Genomic DNA, 19,727 nt, shown 5'->3' with positions numbered 1-19,727 from the left:
TCAGATGTGTGAACATGATTGCACAAGGGTTTTCTAATCATCAATTAGCCTCATCAATCATCAATCAATTAACACAGGTTGGTGTTATGCGCATGCCAAAATTAGTTTAAAATAATACTTCACCCTACTTTTTTTGTGTGTTGAGAACTGTACTCATGCAGTTTGTCCAAATAAGTACATCCACCTCGCCGTGACATCACAATGTAGCCAGGCTGGAAAACCTTGTAAACAGAGGCATCCAAAACTGTGTGCAAGCTCACGCCAAAATGGCTGAACTTTACGACTTGATGCTTTTGCATTGTTTAACACGAGTATCCAACATTGTAACAACACAAAAGACAAAAATCATCATAGGTCCCTTTGCACTTTTTTTGGAATAACAATGGAGGTAATAGGATTCGCTCTATTCTGCCCATAAAGCACTCTAAAAAACACACAAAGACCTCCATCGACGTTTTTGCTGTAAGTATATATGTAATGTAGTATCAGGGACATTCATAATAAAATGTAATATTTACGTACTTTGCTCAGTTGAACCATACCGCGGCAAATCATTTTTTACACACGCATAACATACGCTATTTTCTTCAACAACAACAACTATTACTAATTATGACAGACTTCATGACAGCCAACAAAGACTACTTTGGGACAAAATGATGACCCAGAATCTTATATTGTTGAGCCTGAATATACAGAGGGTTAACTGCAAGTTTTACAAGCTGAGTTATAAGCAGATCCAGCAAGTAGCCGTATTGCTAAGTGCTAACTACAAACTACCAACATACTGTATTTAAACAATCACTTACAGTTCAATGTCTGCTTTCACTGGGGTGCCAATTGATGGGATGTTAATATACTCCGTTTAGATAAAGAATTAATCATAATCCTCTGGCAGGTTGAAAATAAATTTAAAAAGGTGGGTGCAAACACCCGTCTTTTCGTGTCTTTCTCGCCATCTCCGGGTCTAAGTTGAAAGTCAAAGTTGACCAACTTCTAGGTTTATGGCCACAACCTTTTACTATACAAGTATGATTTAGAACCATGAATTTACTTTCACCAACTCTGAGGCAAAACAGCAGCCCAGTATGTCAAAAGTTGCACAGGATACTCACCGCTCTTTGATCATAGCGCTGCTAAAAGTAGTTCCTCATTGTTAGTGCTTATAATAACAATACCGCTAATACTTGGTCAATATGCAAGTCACGGCACGTAAATGGAGTATTGTTGGCGGTTTTTAGAACGCTTTATGAGCGCAATAGATGACTCCCATTGTTGCTTCATTGTTAGCCACCTCGTACGTGCCATATTTTACTAATTGGAATGCATATAAAAAAGAAAGACATTTGTGTTCTTGTCACTTAGAGATTGTGAATTAAAACTCCAAAAAAAGAGCAGTTCCCAGGAAACTTGGTACACATCTGTAGGCAACTCACAAGCAAATTTCTATCAAATTTGAGCAAGACTGGTTAAAAAACATCAAGCAAAGATGAAAATTATGCCAGCAATAATGAAGAAATTATTAAGAAGGTATTTTTTGTTTGTCTCTAGCTATGCGACTTACTGGCTAGGATGCTTCCATTTTTATTTCAGGGCAAGTGTAACCCTTCCATTGTGACTAAAATAGTGTAAAACTGAAAAAAATCCTGAGGAAATTGCATTTGCACAGCTTAATGCTGATCCACAAAACACCCACTGTCTTTTGAGGAATTGCTACAAAAATGTGTACACACCTTTCGGGGATCGATGAGCACATTTTGTGTAAAAAAAAAAAACGTTTAGCAAAACTGGTTAAAAACATCAAGCAAAATGTGATCTGCCGGGGCATGGGCAGGACTTAGCAACTAATTGGCCAAAAGTAATTGAACGTTATAAAACTTTGATGATACCTCTATGACACAATGTTCACAACCCAGAGGGGGCGCCACATCTGTCATTTACAAAACATCAGCAGATACCCCAAATCGAACACACATTCAAGTTTATTACAGTCCGGAGTTTGAAAAATATGCATCAAAATTGATGTTTTGCATCTTTAGCCTCGTTTCCACAAAGCAGTACAATTCGGTTCAGGTTTTTCAGCATGAAGAAAACAGGATACTGCTTTTGTTTGTCGTCAGCTGGGTCAAGTCATCTGCGTCAAGTCATCTGCTATTTTTGAGAACTGACGGTGCATTGCTCTCCATTAGGAGCTAAAGTCCTCCGTGCGGAAATGACGTAGTCTATTGTTTGATTTTGTCGTCCCAAGATGGGAAAATAGTCCTGCAGGGACAGTCCTGCATCCTCATTGGGGTGAGGTGATTTCCTGTCTTTAGTCAACTTTCGGAATAGGATGTTTGCATCTTTATCGGTCTGTAAATGTGCTGAACATTCGGACTATACAGTCAGTAAAGATGGTATGGACTACCAGCATCATGTGTGGTAGAGATGAAAGCAAATAACACTTTAAAAGGAACCCTCAGATAGTTAACACAGAAACGCAGTCTTGTAGATTCCATATGGGCAACGAAGAGGGTCTTTTTGTTGAAAAGATAGGGGACCACTAAAGCGTGAGGATTCCCTGGTAAAAGAAGGGCTTTGTGTGTGAAGCGGGTCTCAATGTGGTCCTTTGTCAGCAGTGATGCTCTCCAAGTGACGAGGGGGAATTATTCTGATTCTTGAGCCACCACCGTGGGCACAAATGGGCCACTTTTAACAAGAGATGGGGGACATCTGGCGCCCTGTGGTATGAGCTTGTAGGTGGAGGACGTGGGACATGCAGAGATAGGATGGACTTGCAACTGTCAGGGGAACTTTCAGCTCATTCACCACGTACAAAGTGAATTTTCTTCATTCCCTAAGTGGATTATGATGTTGTTTTACTAATGGAGAAAGTTCAGTGACCTGGGACTAGGCCCAAACCATCAGATCAGTTCAAATGAAGACAAACCAAGTTCTAGTTGGAGTGTAAAATCTTTGGGCACCAAACGATTCGCCAATTCCCCTTTGACGATTCGATTCGGAATCGATTCTCAATTCAACACGATTCTTGATTCCAACCGATTCTCGCAATGTATTATTTTGGATAATCATTGTAATGGAACTTTTTCAAAACAGGTTACAGGTTAGGAAATCTCATTCTGGTTGCATGGTGATGGTCTAAAAAATATATGTAAAAAATGTATTCTTATAAAAAAAATAGATTTTTTAGAATAGATTTTTGAAAATAAAAAAATTATTTAGAATTGGCAGACAAGTGGTACTAAATGGATGGATGGATAGATAAAAAAATAATTGCGTTCCGGATGTGAATACTTTTTTTTTGTGGACCCCTAAGTTTTAGTGCCTTTAATTCGATCAAGACCCTACTTCGTTTTGCCTCTGCTGCCTCTCATGTAGTCCCGACAAAATATACAAAGGCACTTGGCTCCACTTGGGAACAAGCGCCGATCTTGTCGTCGTCACGTCTTCAACATTCTAAACTAGCGCCTTTGACCTCTGCTTTATACGATGGGGACATGCTCCACTTGACGGCCTCACACGGCGCCATCAAGGACACACTGTGACAGTGACAGTGGGTGGTTTTGTCCGCGACAAGGCGGACCGGACTGTCTTTATCAAAGACGCATGGTCGTCTGTCATGTCTGCATGACCACTATGACTCACTGACCGTCTACACTGCAGCTATAAACAGCAGCCATGTTCACAAACCACTAGGGGTGGAACAGTAAGCGAGAGTCACCGTTCAGAACGTACCTCAGTTTTAAGGTCACAGTTCGCTTCATTTCAGAACAAAATGCAAAATATAAAACTGCTTAGCTTTTGAGCAAAGTGAAGTGAAGTGAATTATATTTATACAGCGCTTTTCTCTAGTGACTCAAAGCGCTTTACATAGTGAAACCCAATATCTAAGTTACATTTAAACCAGTGTGGGTGGCACTGGGAGCAGGTGGGTAAAGCGTCTTGCCCAAGGACATAACGGCAGTGACTAGGATGGCTGAAGCGGGGATCAAACCTGGAACCCTCAAGTTGCTGGCACGGCCGCTCTACCAACCGAGCTATACCGCCCCATTAAAGCAAACAGCTTTAATGGTTTTTAAATCAAAACGTTAAATAATGCAAACTGCTAGCAGGTTAATTCTCCCAAAGAATAACATTTTCAAATAATACTGAATAATTTAAAAGGTTTGCAAGCCATGATTGCCGCTAAATTTGTCACTCAAATTGTTCTGTGTCAGAAAACTTCTACACTAGACATGGACATCTTTGGGAACCTCATGATACGATTACGATTCAGGAGCTATGATTCAATTAAAAATCGATTATTGGTGCATCTAGAATGTATGTACTTTGATTTCTTTTCCATTACTAAATAAGCATTTATCACTTGCAACTTTTAAAAACAGTGCATTTGTAATAAGAAACAGCTTAAATAATTCCCATTACATTTATTAAATTAATGAAAGTGTGTGCAAAACTGGAACATAAGTGCTCTAAAATCAAGGAGCTGGTCGGATTTCTTGGGGAGGTGGCTCGCTGTGGTCAGCCAAATTTTAGAACTTTCTGCATTACTTTATTTACAATAAATAATCGATTATTGATGTTTACTAATCGATTTTACAATTGCCCATGTCCAAATTGCGGTGTATCTAAAAATTGGTTATTTCCCCGACATTTACTCCGTACCAATCCAATTGTTTGATAACGAAATATCCATTTACGATTACATGTGTCGTTACTAAGACTGGGCCAATAGTCAATAAATCAATTAACCAAATGATAAATGACAATGAGCTCGCCTTGTGCGTGTGTCTTTGTTTTCTTTTTCTCTCCCTTTCAAACAGGGTGCAAGAGGGTTCACTCTGTGCATCGCCCTCAGCACCTGAGTGTGTTTATTTAATAGTAGAACTAAATGAACAAAGTGAACCTTCTTGTCAGTCGTATCTGACACTTTTGATGCATGCCGATAAATTCCAATCTGGCCCTGCCAAGTCATTGAATGTGGTCCGCCACGTTACTTTATGTGGTACTGCCGCTTTATTTTATGTGGGCCGTATCATCTAAAGTGGCCTGCCGCATCTTTTAAAGTGGCCTGCCGTATCATTTAAATTGACCTGCCGTGTCCTTTTAAGTGAAATGCCACATTTTAATTCATGAGGCCTGCCACGTCATTCTATGCCGCATTTGTTTTGTGGTTTGCCATGTAATTTGTGTGACCCGCAAAAAAAAAAAAGGCTGAAAATAATAAAGCTCTTTCTGACAAAATGCATGTATTATTGTTTAAATTTTGACAGAAAGATGTGATGCATCCAATTGTATATATTGTTCATTTTAATATTTTCCGATTCTGCAACAAGCAAAGCAAGTTATCCATCAATCTAATTATAATGAAAAACACTTTACTTTGCAAATTGGGTAACAAGGCTATTCTACAGTATATTTATATTCATATTCACTGTCACATGCGACCCTCTGAGGGCAGTGCTTATTGCGATGTGGCCTTTTAATAAAAAAACGAGTTTGACACACCTGCGATACACAGTTTTTGGTGGATATCAACATCCCATATCAACATCAGATCGGGACATTCCTAATCGTAATCAAATTGTGAGATGCCCAAAGATTCCCACCTCTAATTATATTATTTTGATATACTATGATTACATTTGTGCTTAACTTAATGCTGACAAAAGTATTGTTTATCAGCAAAAATTTGGGGTACAATGGGCCCCATTCAGCAATAAGTTCCCAACTTTTCCTCTTATCTTTCTTCCTAAGTGATTTCCAAAGAGGAGTCCATTCAAATTCATGATGTGTTCTTAAACGGCCAAATTGTTCCCACCTGCTGTTCTTAAGTTGCTGAACGCCAAATGGTTAGCGCGTGCATGTCTATCAATACCCAATATGCATATGTAAACCCCCTTCATTCCGTAATTTGCATAGGTAAACGCCCTCAATTCCCCATATAAGGGCACAATTCCGGCGGAAAAGCCAAACATCAAACACACGGAGAAAACACAAACAGATTACAGAAGAGAAATTTGATTTATCCTGCGGGGGAAATATATAATGTCAAAACGTAAGTTTAAGAAAGGGGGGACTGCTGAGGTAGCCTAAAGCGTTCAAATAAATATTGGTCACTTCGGGCAAATGGGTCTACATCACATATGTCAGAGTCAAGGCCCGCGGGCCATATCCGGCCCGCGAGAAGGTTTTTAACGGCCCTTGGGATGATCTTGATTTATTATTAGAACCGGCCCGCAGACCGCAGATCTTTAACACGCACCAATACTACATTTCCCACAATGCAACGGTAACGCACCGAGCAGTAGGCTGCTTCATTTCAATATTTATTGGCACAGCAGTCGTCAGCATCACAGTAAAATTAACTTTCAGATACCGTATTTCCTTGAATGGCCGCAGGGGCGTTAATTAATTTAAAACCTCCTGTCAAAAAAATCTCTTGCTGCGTGTGTTCACTTCTTCTGCAGTACCGGAAGTCGCAAGAAGGATCACTAGCGCGGCAGCGCCCTCTACCACCAGGAGGCGGGAGTCATTTAATGACTTATACAGTATTTCACACACGCAGCTACGGTATATTAATAAAACATAGCTGCTTACTGTTCTCTTTAGCATACTGTACCGGTATTCAATAGCTTGGACCTTAAATCCTACTGAAAAGCTCTTTATCTTTTTTCCTTTGTGCGATTGTAAACTACTGAAAGCCGCTTCCTCCATTTTGAAAATGAGGACAGGTAAATCGTCACTCGTGACGTAACGAATTTGACCCGGTGGAAGTTCTAGCCATATGCTAAATATTTTGCGAAACGAGTTTGACCCGGCGAAAATTATCGACATGCGATAATAAAATTAATATTTTGCGAAACGAATTTGATCCAGCTTCAATAATAAACCGGCGATAAGGCCAAGCATGCATTAATTATTTTGAGAAACGACTTTGACCCGGCAGTAATTCTAGACGTGCGAATACTATATTCCCTGCGCCAATTCAAGGAAATACGGTACCCATCAAAAATGGCAAAACGGAAGGTGGACACTGAGAACCGGGGGTTTCAAACAAGGTGGGAGTCGGAGTATATGTTTTTGGAGGTAGCTGGAAAACCTGTGTGTCTTCTGTGTGGAGAAAGTGTGGCGGTACTGAAAGAGTATAATCTGAGACGACATTATGAAACGAAACACGCGGACAAAAACAAGAATATGGACATGGAACAAAGGCTACAAAAGGCAGAGGAATTAAAACGAGGCCTCAAATCTCGACAGGCTCTGTTCAAAAAAGCCAAATCACAAGGCCAGGCTGCTGTCAAGGCCAGTTTTATTTTGGCAGAAGAGATCGCTAAATCAGCCCGGCCATTTACGGAGGGAGATTTCATCAAAAACTGCATGATTAAAGTTTGTGACGAAGTTTGCCCAGAAAAAAGGCAACTCTTTTTAAATGTGAGTCTGAGCAGAAACACCATTGCCGAGAGAGTAGACCAGTTGTCCATCAATCTAAAAGAGCAGCTTGTGAAAAAGGGAAAAGATTTCATTGCATATTCCTTGGCTGTGGATGAGAGCACCGACATTTCTGACATTGCCCAGTTGTCAATTTTCATCCGCGGAGTGGACTCCAGCCTAAGCGTGACAGAGGAGTTTTTGGCTTTACGTCCTATGCATGGCACAACTACGGGGCATGATTTGTATGAAGAGGTGTCAAGATGTGTAAATGAGATGGAGCTGCCTTGGGAAAAACTCGTGGGTTTGACAACCGACGGAGCACCTGCGATGTGTGGACACAGGAGCGGACTGGTAGCGAAGATACGGGAAAAGATGCAAGAGGAAAACGCGACAGGTGAGCTGACAGCTTATCATTGTATCATACACCAGGAAGCGTTGTGCGGTAAAGCCTTGAAAATGGAGCATGTAATGAGCATCATCACGCGCACAGTTAACTTTATCAGAGCCAAAGGTTTGAATCACCGCCAGTTCAAGGCATTTCTGACGGAGTTAGAAACGGAGCATGGTGATTTGCCTTATCACACAGAGGTGCGATGGCTAAGCCAGGGAAAGGTGCTTCAAAGATGTTTCGAGCTTCGTGAGGAGATTTGTCTGTTCTTGGACAGCAAAGGGAAAAACACAACACAACTCCGAGACGAAATGTTTCTGTGTGAAATGGCTTTTCTGTGTGACATTACGAGTCATCTGAATGCAATGAACTTGCAGCTGCAGGGTCGGGATCATGTCATCTCTGATATGTACAGTACAGTGAAGGCATTTAAAACCAAACTGACTCTGTGGGAGACGCAGATGCGGAAAGAAAATTTGACCCACTTTTCCAGCTGCCAGACCATGAAAGAGAAGCTCTCTACCAGTGCATTCCCGAGCGCACAGTTGGCTAATAAAATAAGTATGCTTGCCGCTGACTTTCGACGCCGATTTGCTGACTTTGAAGCACAAAAAAGTAGGTTGGAACTGCTCGGTAACCCGTTTGCTGTTGACGTGGAAAGCTCACCACCAAACCTTCAAATGGAGTTGATTGACCTCCAATGCAATGATGCACTGAGGGCAAAATATGCGGCAGTGGGTGCTGCGGAGTTCGCCCGTTTCCTCCCCGACACAATGCCCCAGCTGCGCATCCAGGCTGCTCAAACGTTGTCTATGTTTGGCAGCACATACCTGTGTGAACAACTGTTTTCTTTGATGAACCTGAACAAAACATCACACAGAAGTCGACTTACTGGTGAACACCTCCATTCAATCTTGAGGATTTCCTCAGCTCAGAGCCTTACCCCGAACATTGATGAACTTGTGGAAAAGATGGGACACCACCAAGTATCACCCTCAACCTCAAACAAGTGAACATTACTGTGCAATCACATATTTAGAGTTTTTACTCAATTCAAGTTTAAAAGTTAAAGTTTAATATTTGTTTTCACTGCATGTTACTTCTCCTTAAACAAAGTGTTGTTTTTGATTTATAGATTTTTGCACTTTATTTTATTGTATTTCAATTTAATTATATTTTAAAAATATTTCAGTTGAGTGAAAATTAAAGATTACTGACAGAGCCATAAGAAAATATTGCTTTATTTATCTGATCATATTGGAATATATTTGTTAGGTTTTCAGTAGGTTCAATTAGGTTCACTAGACTATATGCGTCATTTAAAAATTTTTCAATGAACATTCGAACAGTCCGGCCCTCGGCTTGTAGCTAAATTTTTTATTTGGCCCTCCGTCCATTTGACTTTGACACCCCTGGTCTACATGGTCGTGAAATATGCGCTATGTGGCATCTTGCAGTAGCAGCAAAAGCATTGTCCTTGTGTGAATTGAGTTGCAACAGGGTGTGAGGCCTGTTGGTCTTTTAAAGAGTCACCAATCACTAAATCAACACCCCGGTAATTGATGATTGTGTGTGCGTGTGCGCGTGCGTGTGTGTGTGTGTGTGTGTGTGTGTACGGTATTTTGAAATGTCTATATATTGCTAATTTTGCTATATGTCTGTCTGTCTGTCGTATATATATACAGTATATATATATATGATATTAGAACATTAGACAATAGAAGTAAGGGAACTTTTCACACTTAAGAACAAATCGGCCACCCTAAGAGTGCTCTGGAGCACTTGTAGATTTTGTTCTTACCTACGAACAAATCCCAGCTAAGAAAACATTGGTGAATACAAAAATCTCCTTAAAAACTTCGTAAGTGGGCCTAAGAACAAAATTTGTACTTAAGAACGGTTGCTGAATCAGCCCAGGCCTAACCATGACGTCCCTACTTTTAACAACCTTTATACCCTAGTCCTGGAACTATGGCATTCCTTTGTACACAAGCTTGATTCCGGATTGATCTTTTGTACTATCTTTAACAGCAACCCAGAAAAATGTCGGCTAAATCCAAGCTGGTTGTGTAAAAGGGCGCTATCATATGACCCAGTTTCCTTGTGTGTTTTGGTATGTATTCCCCGGCGAGTAATAGCTACATGTTGTATGTTTCTGTCTCCAGGGTGGAAAGAAGCACAGCGGTCCATGTGGAGGAAGAGACTGCAGCAGTGGTGGCTGCAAATGTTTCCCAGAGAAAGGTGCCAGGGTGAGTTTCTTACTGTTCTAAATATCTTCATAAATAAACCTCTCGGTCATCACACTGGAATTACCAAATAAGGTTACGATCACGCAGCATTCAGTCTGAAGTCGTTGGTAAAGGTGCAATATTACGACACCTCTGCCTAATGGGTGTTTAGATAGCAACTGTTTTACATTTCAGACCAGGCCTATTCAACTTAATTGTTTTGGCGGCCACATTATCAGGGACCAGGAACCAGGGGGATAGATTTCTCTCATCACTAGTATTCCTATTTTGTATATTGCTGAGAAAATGCTGTTTTTATAGACCTATTGCAAAAAAACCCAGTCAAAGATTATCTAAATAACAGATGTATAGTGTTTTCAGAAATCTGCTGTCTTTTCCAAGTTTTTAAACTGAATTCTCGGGCCGGTCTGGTGTCATCCCTGGGCCGGATTTGGCCCCATGGATGAATAGCCCTGATCTAGACACTATTTTCTACATTCTGTCTATTCTTCAAGCTTCACAACTAGAAACCCAGTTCCATAATGGCACCAGTGTCGATGTAAATGGTAGCAACCAGACCAAAAAAAGGTGCCTTATTTTGGTGCTAAATGAATGCAGGCTCAGATTGTCTCAGGAAGTACAACCCCGGATTATGTACTTATGGACAGACTTCGGAGGGGTAGGAGCCAGTCGGTGTCAGTCAAACAAGATACGTGACTTAGACTTAGTTCCTCACGTTCCTAATGGAACATTGGGCAACGAGTTTCCTCCATTTTCTCCAGTCTCTGGCGGCTCTTCTTGCTCTGTGCCAGCTGACACCCGTCTCCCTTGGGTCTTACTTGGCTGTCTGTCTCCACGTCTTCTTCGGCCTCCCTCTCTTCCTTATTCCACCTTCTAGCATCCAGTCCATTGCCACACTTGCCGGTCTCTCTTGGCAGTCGGAGTATGTGCCCCATCATTCTCCTTCTCCTTTCAAATACAATGTCAAACAGTGCTGCTATACCTGCCCTTCTCATCACCTCCTTGTTGGAGATGTGGTCTCTCCAGGAGATCTTCAGGATGGATCTGAGGCATCGTCGGTGGAAGACATCCAGCTTGTTGGTGATACTGGCTGTCTTCATCCACGTCTCACAGTCGTAGGTTGCTGTCGGTATGACCACTGACATGTAGAGGCGTAGCTTGATGGCTGTTGTGATGGCTTTGGACGACCAGATGTTTCGGAGCCGTTGGAACACTCATGCAGCTTTGCCAATTCTGTTATTGACGTCTTTCTCCATGTCTCCTGTACTTGAGATGTTACTCCCAAGATAGGTGAAGTCGTCAACGTACTCTATGTCACGTTCGTCTATAGTGAGTGGTGGAAAGTTTTGTATTTGTCCAACGGCAGCGGCCATGGTCTTTTCTTGGCTTATCCGTAGTCCGACTTTTCATGGACATTGTTGGTCATCTCTTGGAGTGCACGCTGAGTGTTGCTAACCAGAGCCAGGTCATTTGCAAAGTCTAGGTCGGTTAATCTGCCCCCTCCCCACTTGATGCCAAAGTTTTCCCCGGTGACAGACTTCTTCATCACAAAGTCAATGAGATACGTGACGCAAGATCATATTTCAGCCTTTAAGCACCGGCATTGTTTTTTTAAGTATCGATTTGGTGCTAGTCTTGGTAAAATATAAACGACACACGTCCCTGATCACAAACGATGACTTTGAGTCATACAGAAGACCCAGGACTTAGACACACAGCACTTTCTTGCAGCTAATGTGATGGAATTCACATCATTAATCACGGTAAACGCAGAAGGTCAGTTGGGGAAGTGGTGTGTAGTGTGTGGGAGAGCCACTAAGCAAAGAAATGAAAGACGGAGACAAGTGTGGGGAACCTGAACCCATAGAGTCAGACATAGACTAAACATGCTGGGATATTCATCTCTCAATGAATGACGACAGGCAGCCCTTCTCGAAAACACGTGCTGGCCATATCGGTACAGTACGTGACTTTCTCATCCCTAGAGTTCTGTAACGTTCGAAAATGGGACAAGCAACGCCTACTATTGGCCACATGTGAGAGGCTTTCCATCTGTTCTGCAAAGTGAGAAGAAAGTGCTGCCTATAGAACCAGTTAAGAACGTATAAGTGTCTGCACTTATAGGTGCCTTTTTTGCAAAAAATATTTTTTAGCAGTAATATGCGTCACTAAAGCCTGTTTATGAGTATCAAATATGAGAAATAATCTCATCATCTTGCTCATTGTTTGCTCCACTTTTAAGAGAAGCACTAGGTCGCTTTTGAATTTCACTCCTTTCTCATGGATACAATACCACCCCTGAGCCCTATCTAAATGATCCTGCCCCAATTATACTCCCACCAATTTGTTTAAGAAAAAGCAGGCTTTGCTACACATCTTAAAATACAAGCTCTGCCGGCTGGCTGTTAGTTAGCTGCAGATGTGGGGGGGATTCTGTGAACAGGCTAAACTACAATGATGTTAAAATAAGAGTGTAATGTTAGCACAGTATTGCTAACATACTGTAGTTATGCTAGTGTGGCTAGCGTTTGTGTCCTCCAGTCCTCCTCCTCAAAGTTGCGTAAATTACAAAATATTATCACACTTTTTTATTTTAACGTGTTTTAATATCCATCCATCCATCCATTTTCTACCGCTTGTCCCTTTTGGGGTTGCGGGGGGTCGCTCTATCATTTAATTTAATTTTATGCATGTCTAGTACTAAACATTTTTTGTGCAGAATACATTTAACATAATTAAAACATAAATTTGCAAACCTCCGACACAACGCCGAACCCAGTACTCCTGCCTTTCAAGACCAGCACTAATGCTGCGCGCCACGGGGGACAGGGAGAAAGTCCGAGGAAATTTGCCATTGTATTCTTATCAGGGACCGAGCAGGAAGGGGCTAAGAATATGATTGGGGTAAAACGTCATATTAAGCGCAGTGTCAATTATTAATTGACATTTTACATGCGCTCTTCACGCAAAATGGGCCTCCCACGGATCGTAGGGCCCTACGCACGGTGGCTGATGGACCTGGGTATATGGCATCTTTTACGTTGGACAAGGGCAGAGTTACAGTGTGTTTGTAAAAAGTGGCGCTTCTTAGAGACAAACACAGCTCATTAGCATTAAAGCTACAGACACACAAAATATTTTTGGTAACACTTTAGTATGGGGAACATATTCGGCATTAATTAGTTGCTTATTAAAGTTACAAAGACTTAATTTAGAGTTATTTGGACACTAGAGGAACATGTAAGGGTTAGGGTTAGGGTTAGGGTTACTAATAAGCAATAATTCTGAGGTTCTTGAGGGAAGACTCTTAGTTAATGGCTTACTGGTTCTATAATCAGGCCATGCAGAATAAGGCATTAATAAGTACTTAATAATTACTAATTAAGAGCCAATATGTTACTAATTTGCATGTTAATAAGCAACTAATTAATGGTGAATATGTGTTCCCCATACTAAAGTGTTACCAATATTTTACGTAAATCTACAGACACAGCTTGCTCAGTGGCCTTGTGGTTAGAGTGTTTGCCCTGAGATCGGTAGGTTGTGAGTTCAAACCCCGGCCGAGTCATACCAAAGACTATAAAAACGGGACCCATTACCTCCCTGTTTGGCACTCAGCATCAAGGTTTGGAATTGGGGGTTAAATCACCAAAATGATTCCCGAACGCGGTCACCGCTGCTACTCACTGCTCCCCTCCCCTCCCAGGGGGTGGAACAAGGGGATGGGTCAAATGCAGAGGATAATTTCACCACACCTAGTGTGTGTGTGACAATCAGTAGTACTTTAACTTTAATGGCGTGTTGGAAAGCATACTTCATATTAACTGATGTAACTGACAGTTGAAAAATAGTATAATATGGGAACATTATCATACAGGTTGTTGCGTTGTTATGGGAACCAAAGATGCTTCTACCCAGACTGAGACTCCCATTAAAAGCTACCTTGTAGGTAGCAGTCTTAATAAACCACAGTGAAGTTAGCTACGCCGACCATTTTACAAGACCGACTTTACAGTAGCACTGGCCTTTGACCCCAGCATGCTCACCGAGGAGGATACAGGAAAAGCCCATAAAAAGGCGAAGGCACGGACAGGGAGGAAGTTCCACATTCCACATCTGAGCAATGTGCGACCAGAGGGTCAACAGATAGCTTTATCTTCCTCATCCTCCTCACGCTCGCTCGCTCGCCGACTCGCTACCTGCATCAAAAGGATTTCCATCATGCAGAAAACATGTGATAACGACGTGCCAAGCGCGAGAAAAGCTTCACACTTAGGATGTGTCGTTTTGACTACAAAACTGTTAAATTAGGAATGTGTGTTTGTCCGATCAATCGCAGTGAATAATATTTTTTCTGCAGTCAGCAGCGTACAAATAACAAAAACATGTTCGACAAGTACGACGGAAAACAAGATGTTTCCTCACAGATGTGTTGATGGTCATTTTACTTCTCCTTCCCTCCAAAATCTCTCTCTCCCCCAAAGGAGATCTATGGCGGTTAACAGCTGCCTGATTTGGCCGAGTCTGAACTCAGCTGTGGTGTTGTTGGATGGCGCTCGTTAAGAGGCTAAATGGTGGCTTGTAGATACACTATCCTACCATGTACTAACAGTGACTAAGAGTGATACAAAGAGGGCCTTAGTGGGAACCGAATACTCTCGCCTCGTAAATCTTTTGCTGCAGCCCAAGCCTTACCACCCACTCCCCTGGCAGAGATCATCTTTGGAGGAATGCTGAAAAACATCTCCTCCATAAATCATTCCTCTATCAATGATTGTGTTGTGAACACCTAAACGTGGAGTTGTTTTCTTTAAACCTTTAAGAAGTCTGTTAAACTTCCCCACATTAAAGGGTGTATAGTTTTTTTTATACATTTAAAACACTTCCTTGTGGTCTACTTCAGTGTTTTTCAACCACTGTGCCGCGGCACACTAGTGTGCCGTGAGATACTGTCTGGTGTGCCGTGGGAAATTATGCAACTTCACCTAATTGGTCCAAAAAATATTTTTTGCAAATCAGTAATTATAATCTGCAAATAATGTGCCGTTGCTTAGTGTCTGTACTGTGTAGAACTCGGCAGGGTAACCACGTAATACTCCATGTCAGTAGGTGGCAGCAGGCAGTTAATTGCTTTGTAAAAGTCGGAATGTGTCGGGTGAGACGAGGATGGTTTGTTGTGATCCCAATATGCAGACCACAGCAGGAGGCAGCGTGCAGGTAAAAAGGTATGTAATGCTTAAACCAAAAATGAACAAAAGGGAAAGGAAAACGCAATGGCTATGCAAAATTAAAGTAAAACTGAACTGGCTACAAAGTAAACAAACAAAATGCTGGACGACAGCAAAAACTTGACATGACAATCAACAATGTCCACACAAAGAAGGATAGCAACAACTTAAATAGCCTTGCTTGCCAACACAAAGCAGGTGCGGGGAATAGCACTCAAAAGAAGACATGAAACTGCTACAGGAAAACACCAACAAAACAGGAAGGGCCACCAAAATAACAGCGCAAGGCAAGAACTAAAGCACTAGACACAGGAAAACACAAACGAACTCAAAATAAGGAACGACGACCTGGTGGAGTTTAATGTTTTAACGTTTTCTGCTGGTGCTGTGCCTCCTTATTTTTTTATGAAAAAAATGTGCCTTGCCTCAAAGAAGGTTGAAAAGTGGTTCTTTGGTCAAAATGTTGTTGTTTTGATGTTTTGCAGACCATTTTCAAGCCACTTTCTGACCGTTTCTTCAGGATGTGTCGTTTTGTGGGTGGTCTTATTTACATAGCTCCATTTCAACATCGTTGTTATAGTTTTTAGCGCTTCCATAGAGAGTCTACTGACGGATTAAGTTCAAACTATACGATACTAGTTTTTATTAGAAATGGCAAAAGCATAGGATACATGTCCATGTACGAGCCAGTCTGCCCCACAACAAGAGGAAAGCGAAAAAGAAGGAGCTTATTGACTACAGCGCGAATGAAGGACTCACGCAAAGCCCTTTGGGAAAATGTATACCATATATGGATAATCCACTGGCGTCACACTGAAATACTACGTAATAGTTTATTTTTGGTGTTTATAAACCTTTAAATTAGGGCCGTCAATTTTTGTCACCAGGTTAATCCAAATTTTGCAATTTGGATTCATCACAGTTGATTACTCCCTTGCATAATTGAAATTTGCCTGGGAAGAGACCCCGATATTTGCACACAAATGCAATTTTATTGTCAGAATGTCATCCAGGAACGTTTTTTTTTTTTAATTCTTGAAAGCATGTCTTTTATTTGCACAAAACTTGGTAATAGTAAATTCTTTCAGGCTGTATTCTGGAGTAAAATTTGCCAGCGAGCACACTAGTCGGAGTCTCCTTGTATTGACGTTTGCATTGATCTGATCGCTTACCGACTAATTGATTAATCTTAGTGTGTTCATGATTAATGCAATATTTTTAAGGATTAATCACATGAGTTAACTCGTTAACTTTGACAGCCCTACTTTGAATACTTGATATTAACATAACTCCTTAGTTTTTTTGTGGGGGGTTTTATCCATAATATACATTTCAAGGAATATTTATGTAATGTTATTATTGTTATTATTATTATAAATAATAATTACCCCGCCTACCGCCCGAATGCAGCTAAGATGAGGCTCCAGCACCCCCCGCGACCCCAAAAGGGACAAGCGGTAGAAAATAGATGGATGGATGGATAAATAATAATTATATTATGAATAAGATAGGTTAGTGATTGCCAATAACATAGATTTTAATGTATTGTTATTTTTTCGACAGCATCAGAAAAACTCACATTCACAAAAAAAACTACCTGAGATATGAATAAATAAATATGAATGATATTTTGGGGATTTGAATCGAATTTAGCATTTAATTTCACTGCTTTTTATCGAGGAAACCAAGCTAAAATATTACCATACACACACATATTAAACATGTACTGTACGTTATTATATAAGGTCAATAGACAAAGAGGGACATTTTGATACATGCTTTTGAATAGGAAAAAATAGCACCATCTGGTGGACAAGTATAAAAGGCCAAATTGATCATCCATCCATTCATCCATCCATTTTCTACCGCTTGTCCCTCTCGGGGCAGTGGGGGTGCTGAAACCATTTTTCCAAATCACAGAATTGCCTTAGTTAATGTTAAGATATGTATAGGATCAAAACGAACATGTCCAATTGTTTTGAATAGGGCATTGTTTGTTTTTAAGAGCAAAAACATGGTTTTGTGTGTAGCATTGTCGTTTTAGATTCATGTAAGGAACAGAGATGACATCTCTAAAATGTTTTGAAAATAAATATCCTCTGGCAAATTTGACCTATACTCACCATTGCCAAAATGACTTGAAAAAAATAAACAAAATGGCACAAAATGTCAGAATGATAACTGAAGGGTTGATAAGAAAGCTCACAAGTCTTCTTTTGAGGTGTTATCAGAACAGTCTACAGTCAACCCAGAGTCGAACAGTCCAAGTAGAACAAAAGGCAACCTGTGTCTTCCTCCAGAAAGCGTTTTCGCCCATGAATGCTGGCTTTTGTTTTGTCTTTTTTTAACGATCTTTAGCTCTCAGAAACAAGAAGTGCCTTGAGATTTTACACAGACGAAGCAACTTTGACAACAGTGACGTCTGTTTGAGGCCATCTTTATGAGGTCTGGGCAACCGTAGTGAAGACGTTAGGCAGATGTTGGGGAATCTGTCCCTTCCATCCTGGGAAACACTGCCCCTCAGCTGATGTTGGGACAGGAAATGACATCTCTCAGGAAGTGGAGTACAATGACAGTCCACTGATCTTTTTTTTCCGATTCCGATGGCTTCTGTTTTTGTGAGAAAAAGATCGCCTGTTTGTTTGCCAACAGCGGCTAAAAATGGCTGCCTTTTCTGTTCTGTTCTGTTCTGTTCTGTTCTGTTCGGTACTCCATTCGGATTTCATTTCCCAGGACAGGCTAGCGGCCCGACTTGGAATGTGGTGGTTCAAAGACTTTTGCGAGTGTTTTTAGCGAAAAGGATGGAAGTCCTTTGTTGTTGTTTGATAGCTTCCCTCTGAGGGATCACAACCACTTGGAAAGGCCATACTTTATAGCCCCCGGGTGTGTATGAATATGCCAGAACAATTCAGAACCTTCCAAAGGCATGACGTAAATGGTTAGTCAAGAATGCGCTTTATTAAGCAAACAGGAAGCACTGTTTTCTCTGTGGATGAGGACTAACCCTTGAACTTAAAACTCTGGATCACCTCTTGGATTCTTTCATACTGTAGCATCCATGGGCTCCATTTAAGGTAGACGGTGTACCCTTTGGCGCCTAATTAGATCCCCTGAGCTTGATCCCAACAAGGCCTGGCAAACAGAACTAGCAACTGTTTGGCAATGAACACAAATGGCGATTAGCAGAATGGAAGTGGAAGTCTGGGAAGTTCAATATCTGTTGCTGTCACTAGAACTGTGGATTAGTTTGTTAGATTTGGACAAGTTCCATGTTGAAATTAGACAGATTGAACCAGAGCTCTTCTAGTGTGATGTTGTGAAGTAGAAGGATTTAAGATGGAATGACGTACAGCATTGGCAGCTATTGAGCAACAGGTGCAGGGTTTTAAGGATAAGATGTTTTGTCCAGTTAGAAAAACACTAACTGACACGTGTTCTTTAAAGAATTCAGTAGGGTTTGGTGCACTGAATGGGAGTCAAATGAAGTACTCTAGATACATGACATGTACTGCTTTGCTGTACTTCAAAATCATGGACTACACAGTATGAAAACTCTTTTTGAATTTAAAGATTGTAAGTAACAGCCAATACGGGTTTCGTCCTAATCATTCAACTGCTACAGCGATTATGGAACTAACTGCAGAAATAGCCTATGCAATAGACAAAAAGCACTATTTAGTAAACAACTTTGTAGATCTTTAAAAGCGTTTGATGTGCTGGACCACAAGATATTGTTGCATAAATTATATAAATATGGTATAAGAGGTGCGGCACAGCAACAACTTACAAGCTATTTAAAAACAGAAATCAGTTTGTTGAAATCAACAACATAAAGTCTAAAAATTGTAACATAACTTGTGGAGTACCTCTGACTTTTTCTTTTATATTTAATAAATTACATTGTGACTGTATTATTTACTTAGGTGCATTCTATTTACGGCTGACATCACTTTATTTTATTCAGGAGAAAATATAAATGATGTCCTACAAATTGTAGAAAATGAATTCCAGAAAATGATGTGGTTCAATGCCAATAAATTGTCCTTAAAAATCAGCAAAAATAAATTTATGATTGTTTTTGTAGTAAAAGGAAATACGTTGACGTGTCATTAGTTATTAATGGGTTAGAAATTGAAAGAACGTTTCTAGGTATTATGATTGACCAACATTTGACATGGAAATCACATAATGATTATGTCAAAGTAAAGGTATCCCAAATAATAGCTGTGCTGTCTAAAGTCAAAGATTTTCTAAATAAAAGTGAATTGTTTTTGTTGTATAACTCATGGATTGTATTGTATTGAAGTATGGAGAAGTGCCTGCAAAAGATACGTTAATCAAATTTTTCTTTTACAAAAAAGGGCGATTATAGTCGGAAGATACAGAGACCCAACCAATCCTTTATTCATACAATTAAAAACACTGAAA

The 19,727-nt window shown here is 40.6% G+C and overlaps 2 protein-coding genes across 6 annotated transcripts in view; one reads left to right on the top strand and one right to left on the bottom strand.

The window, feature by feature from the left end:
* The window catches only part of LOC133664392 (collagen alpha-2(IV) chain-like), a 116,572-nt gene that overhangs the window by 45,930 nt on the left and 50,915 nt on the right, over positions 1-19,727 (top strand). For all 4 annotated transcript variants that reach the window (XM_062068971.1, XM_062068973.1, XM_062068970.1 and 1 more), the window contains exon 3: positions 9,988-10,071. In XM_062068971.1, the coding sequence (XP_061924955.1) occupies positions 9,988-10,071 (84 nt within the window). The remainder of the gene's footprint in view (positions 1-9,987; positions 10,072-19,727) is intronic.
* The window catches only part of LOC133664395 (collagen alpha-1(IV) chain-like), a 154,084-nt gene that overhangs the window by 111,201 nt on the left and 23,156 nt on the right, over positions 1-19,727 (bottom strand). The window lies entirely within an intron of this gene.

The sequence above is a fragment of the Entelurus aequoreus genome, linkage group LG14 (genome assembly GCF_033978785.1).
Source record: "Entelurus aequoreus isolate RoL-2023_Sb linkage group LG14, RoL_Eaeq_v1.1, whole genome shotgun sequence".
Classification (NCBI taxonomy): Eukaryota; Metazoa; Chordata; class Actinopteri; order Syngnathiformes; family Syngnathidae; genus Entelurus; species Entelurus aequoreus.
The sequence above is the reverse complement of the archived record's forward strand: the minus strand, read 5'-3'. Positions and strand labels throughout refer to the sequence as shown.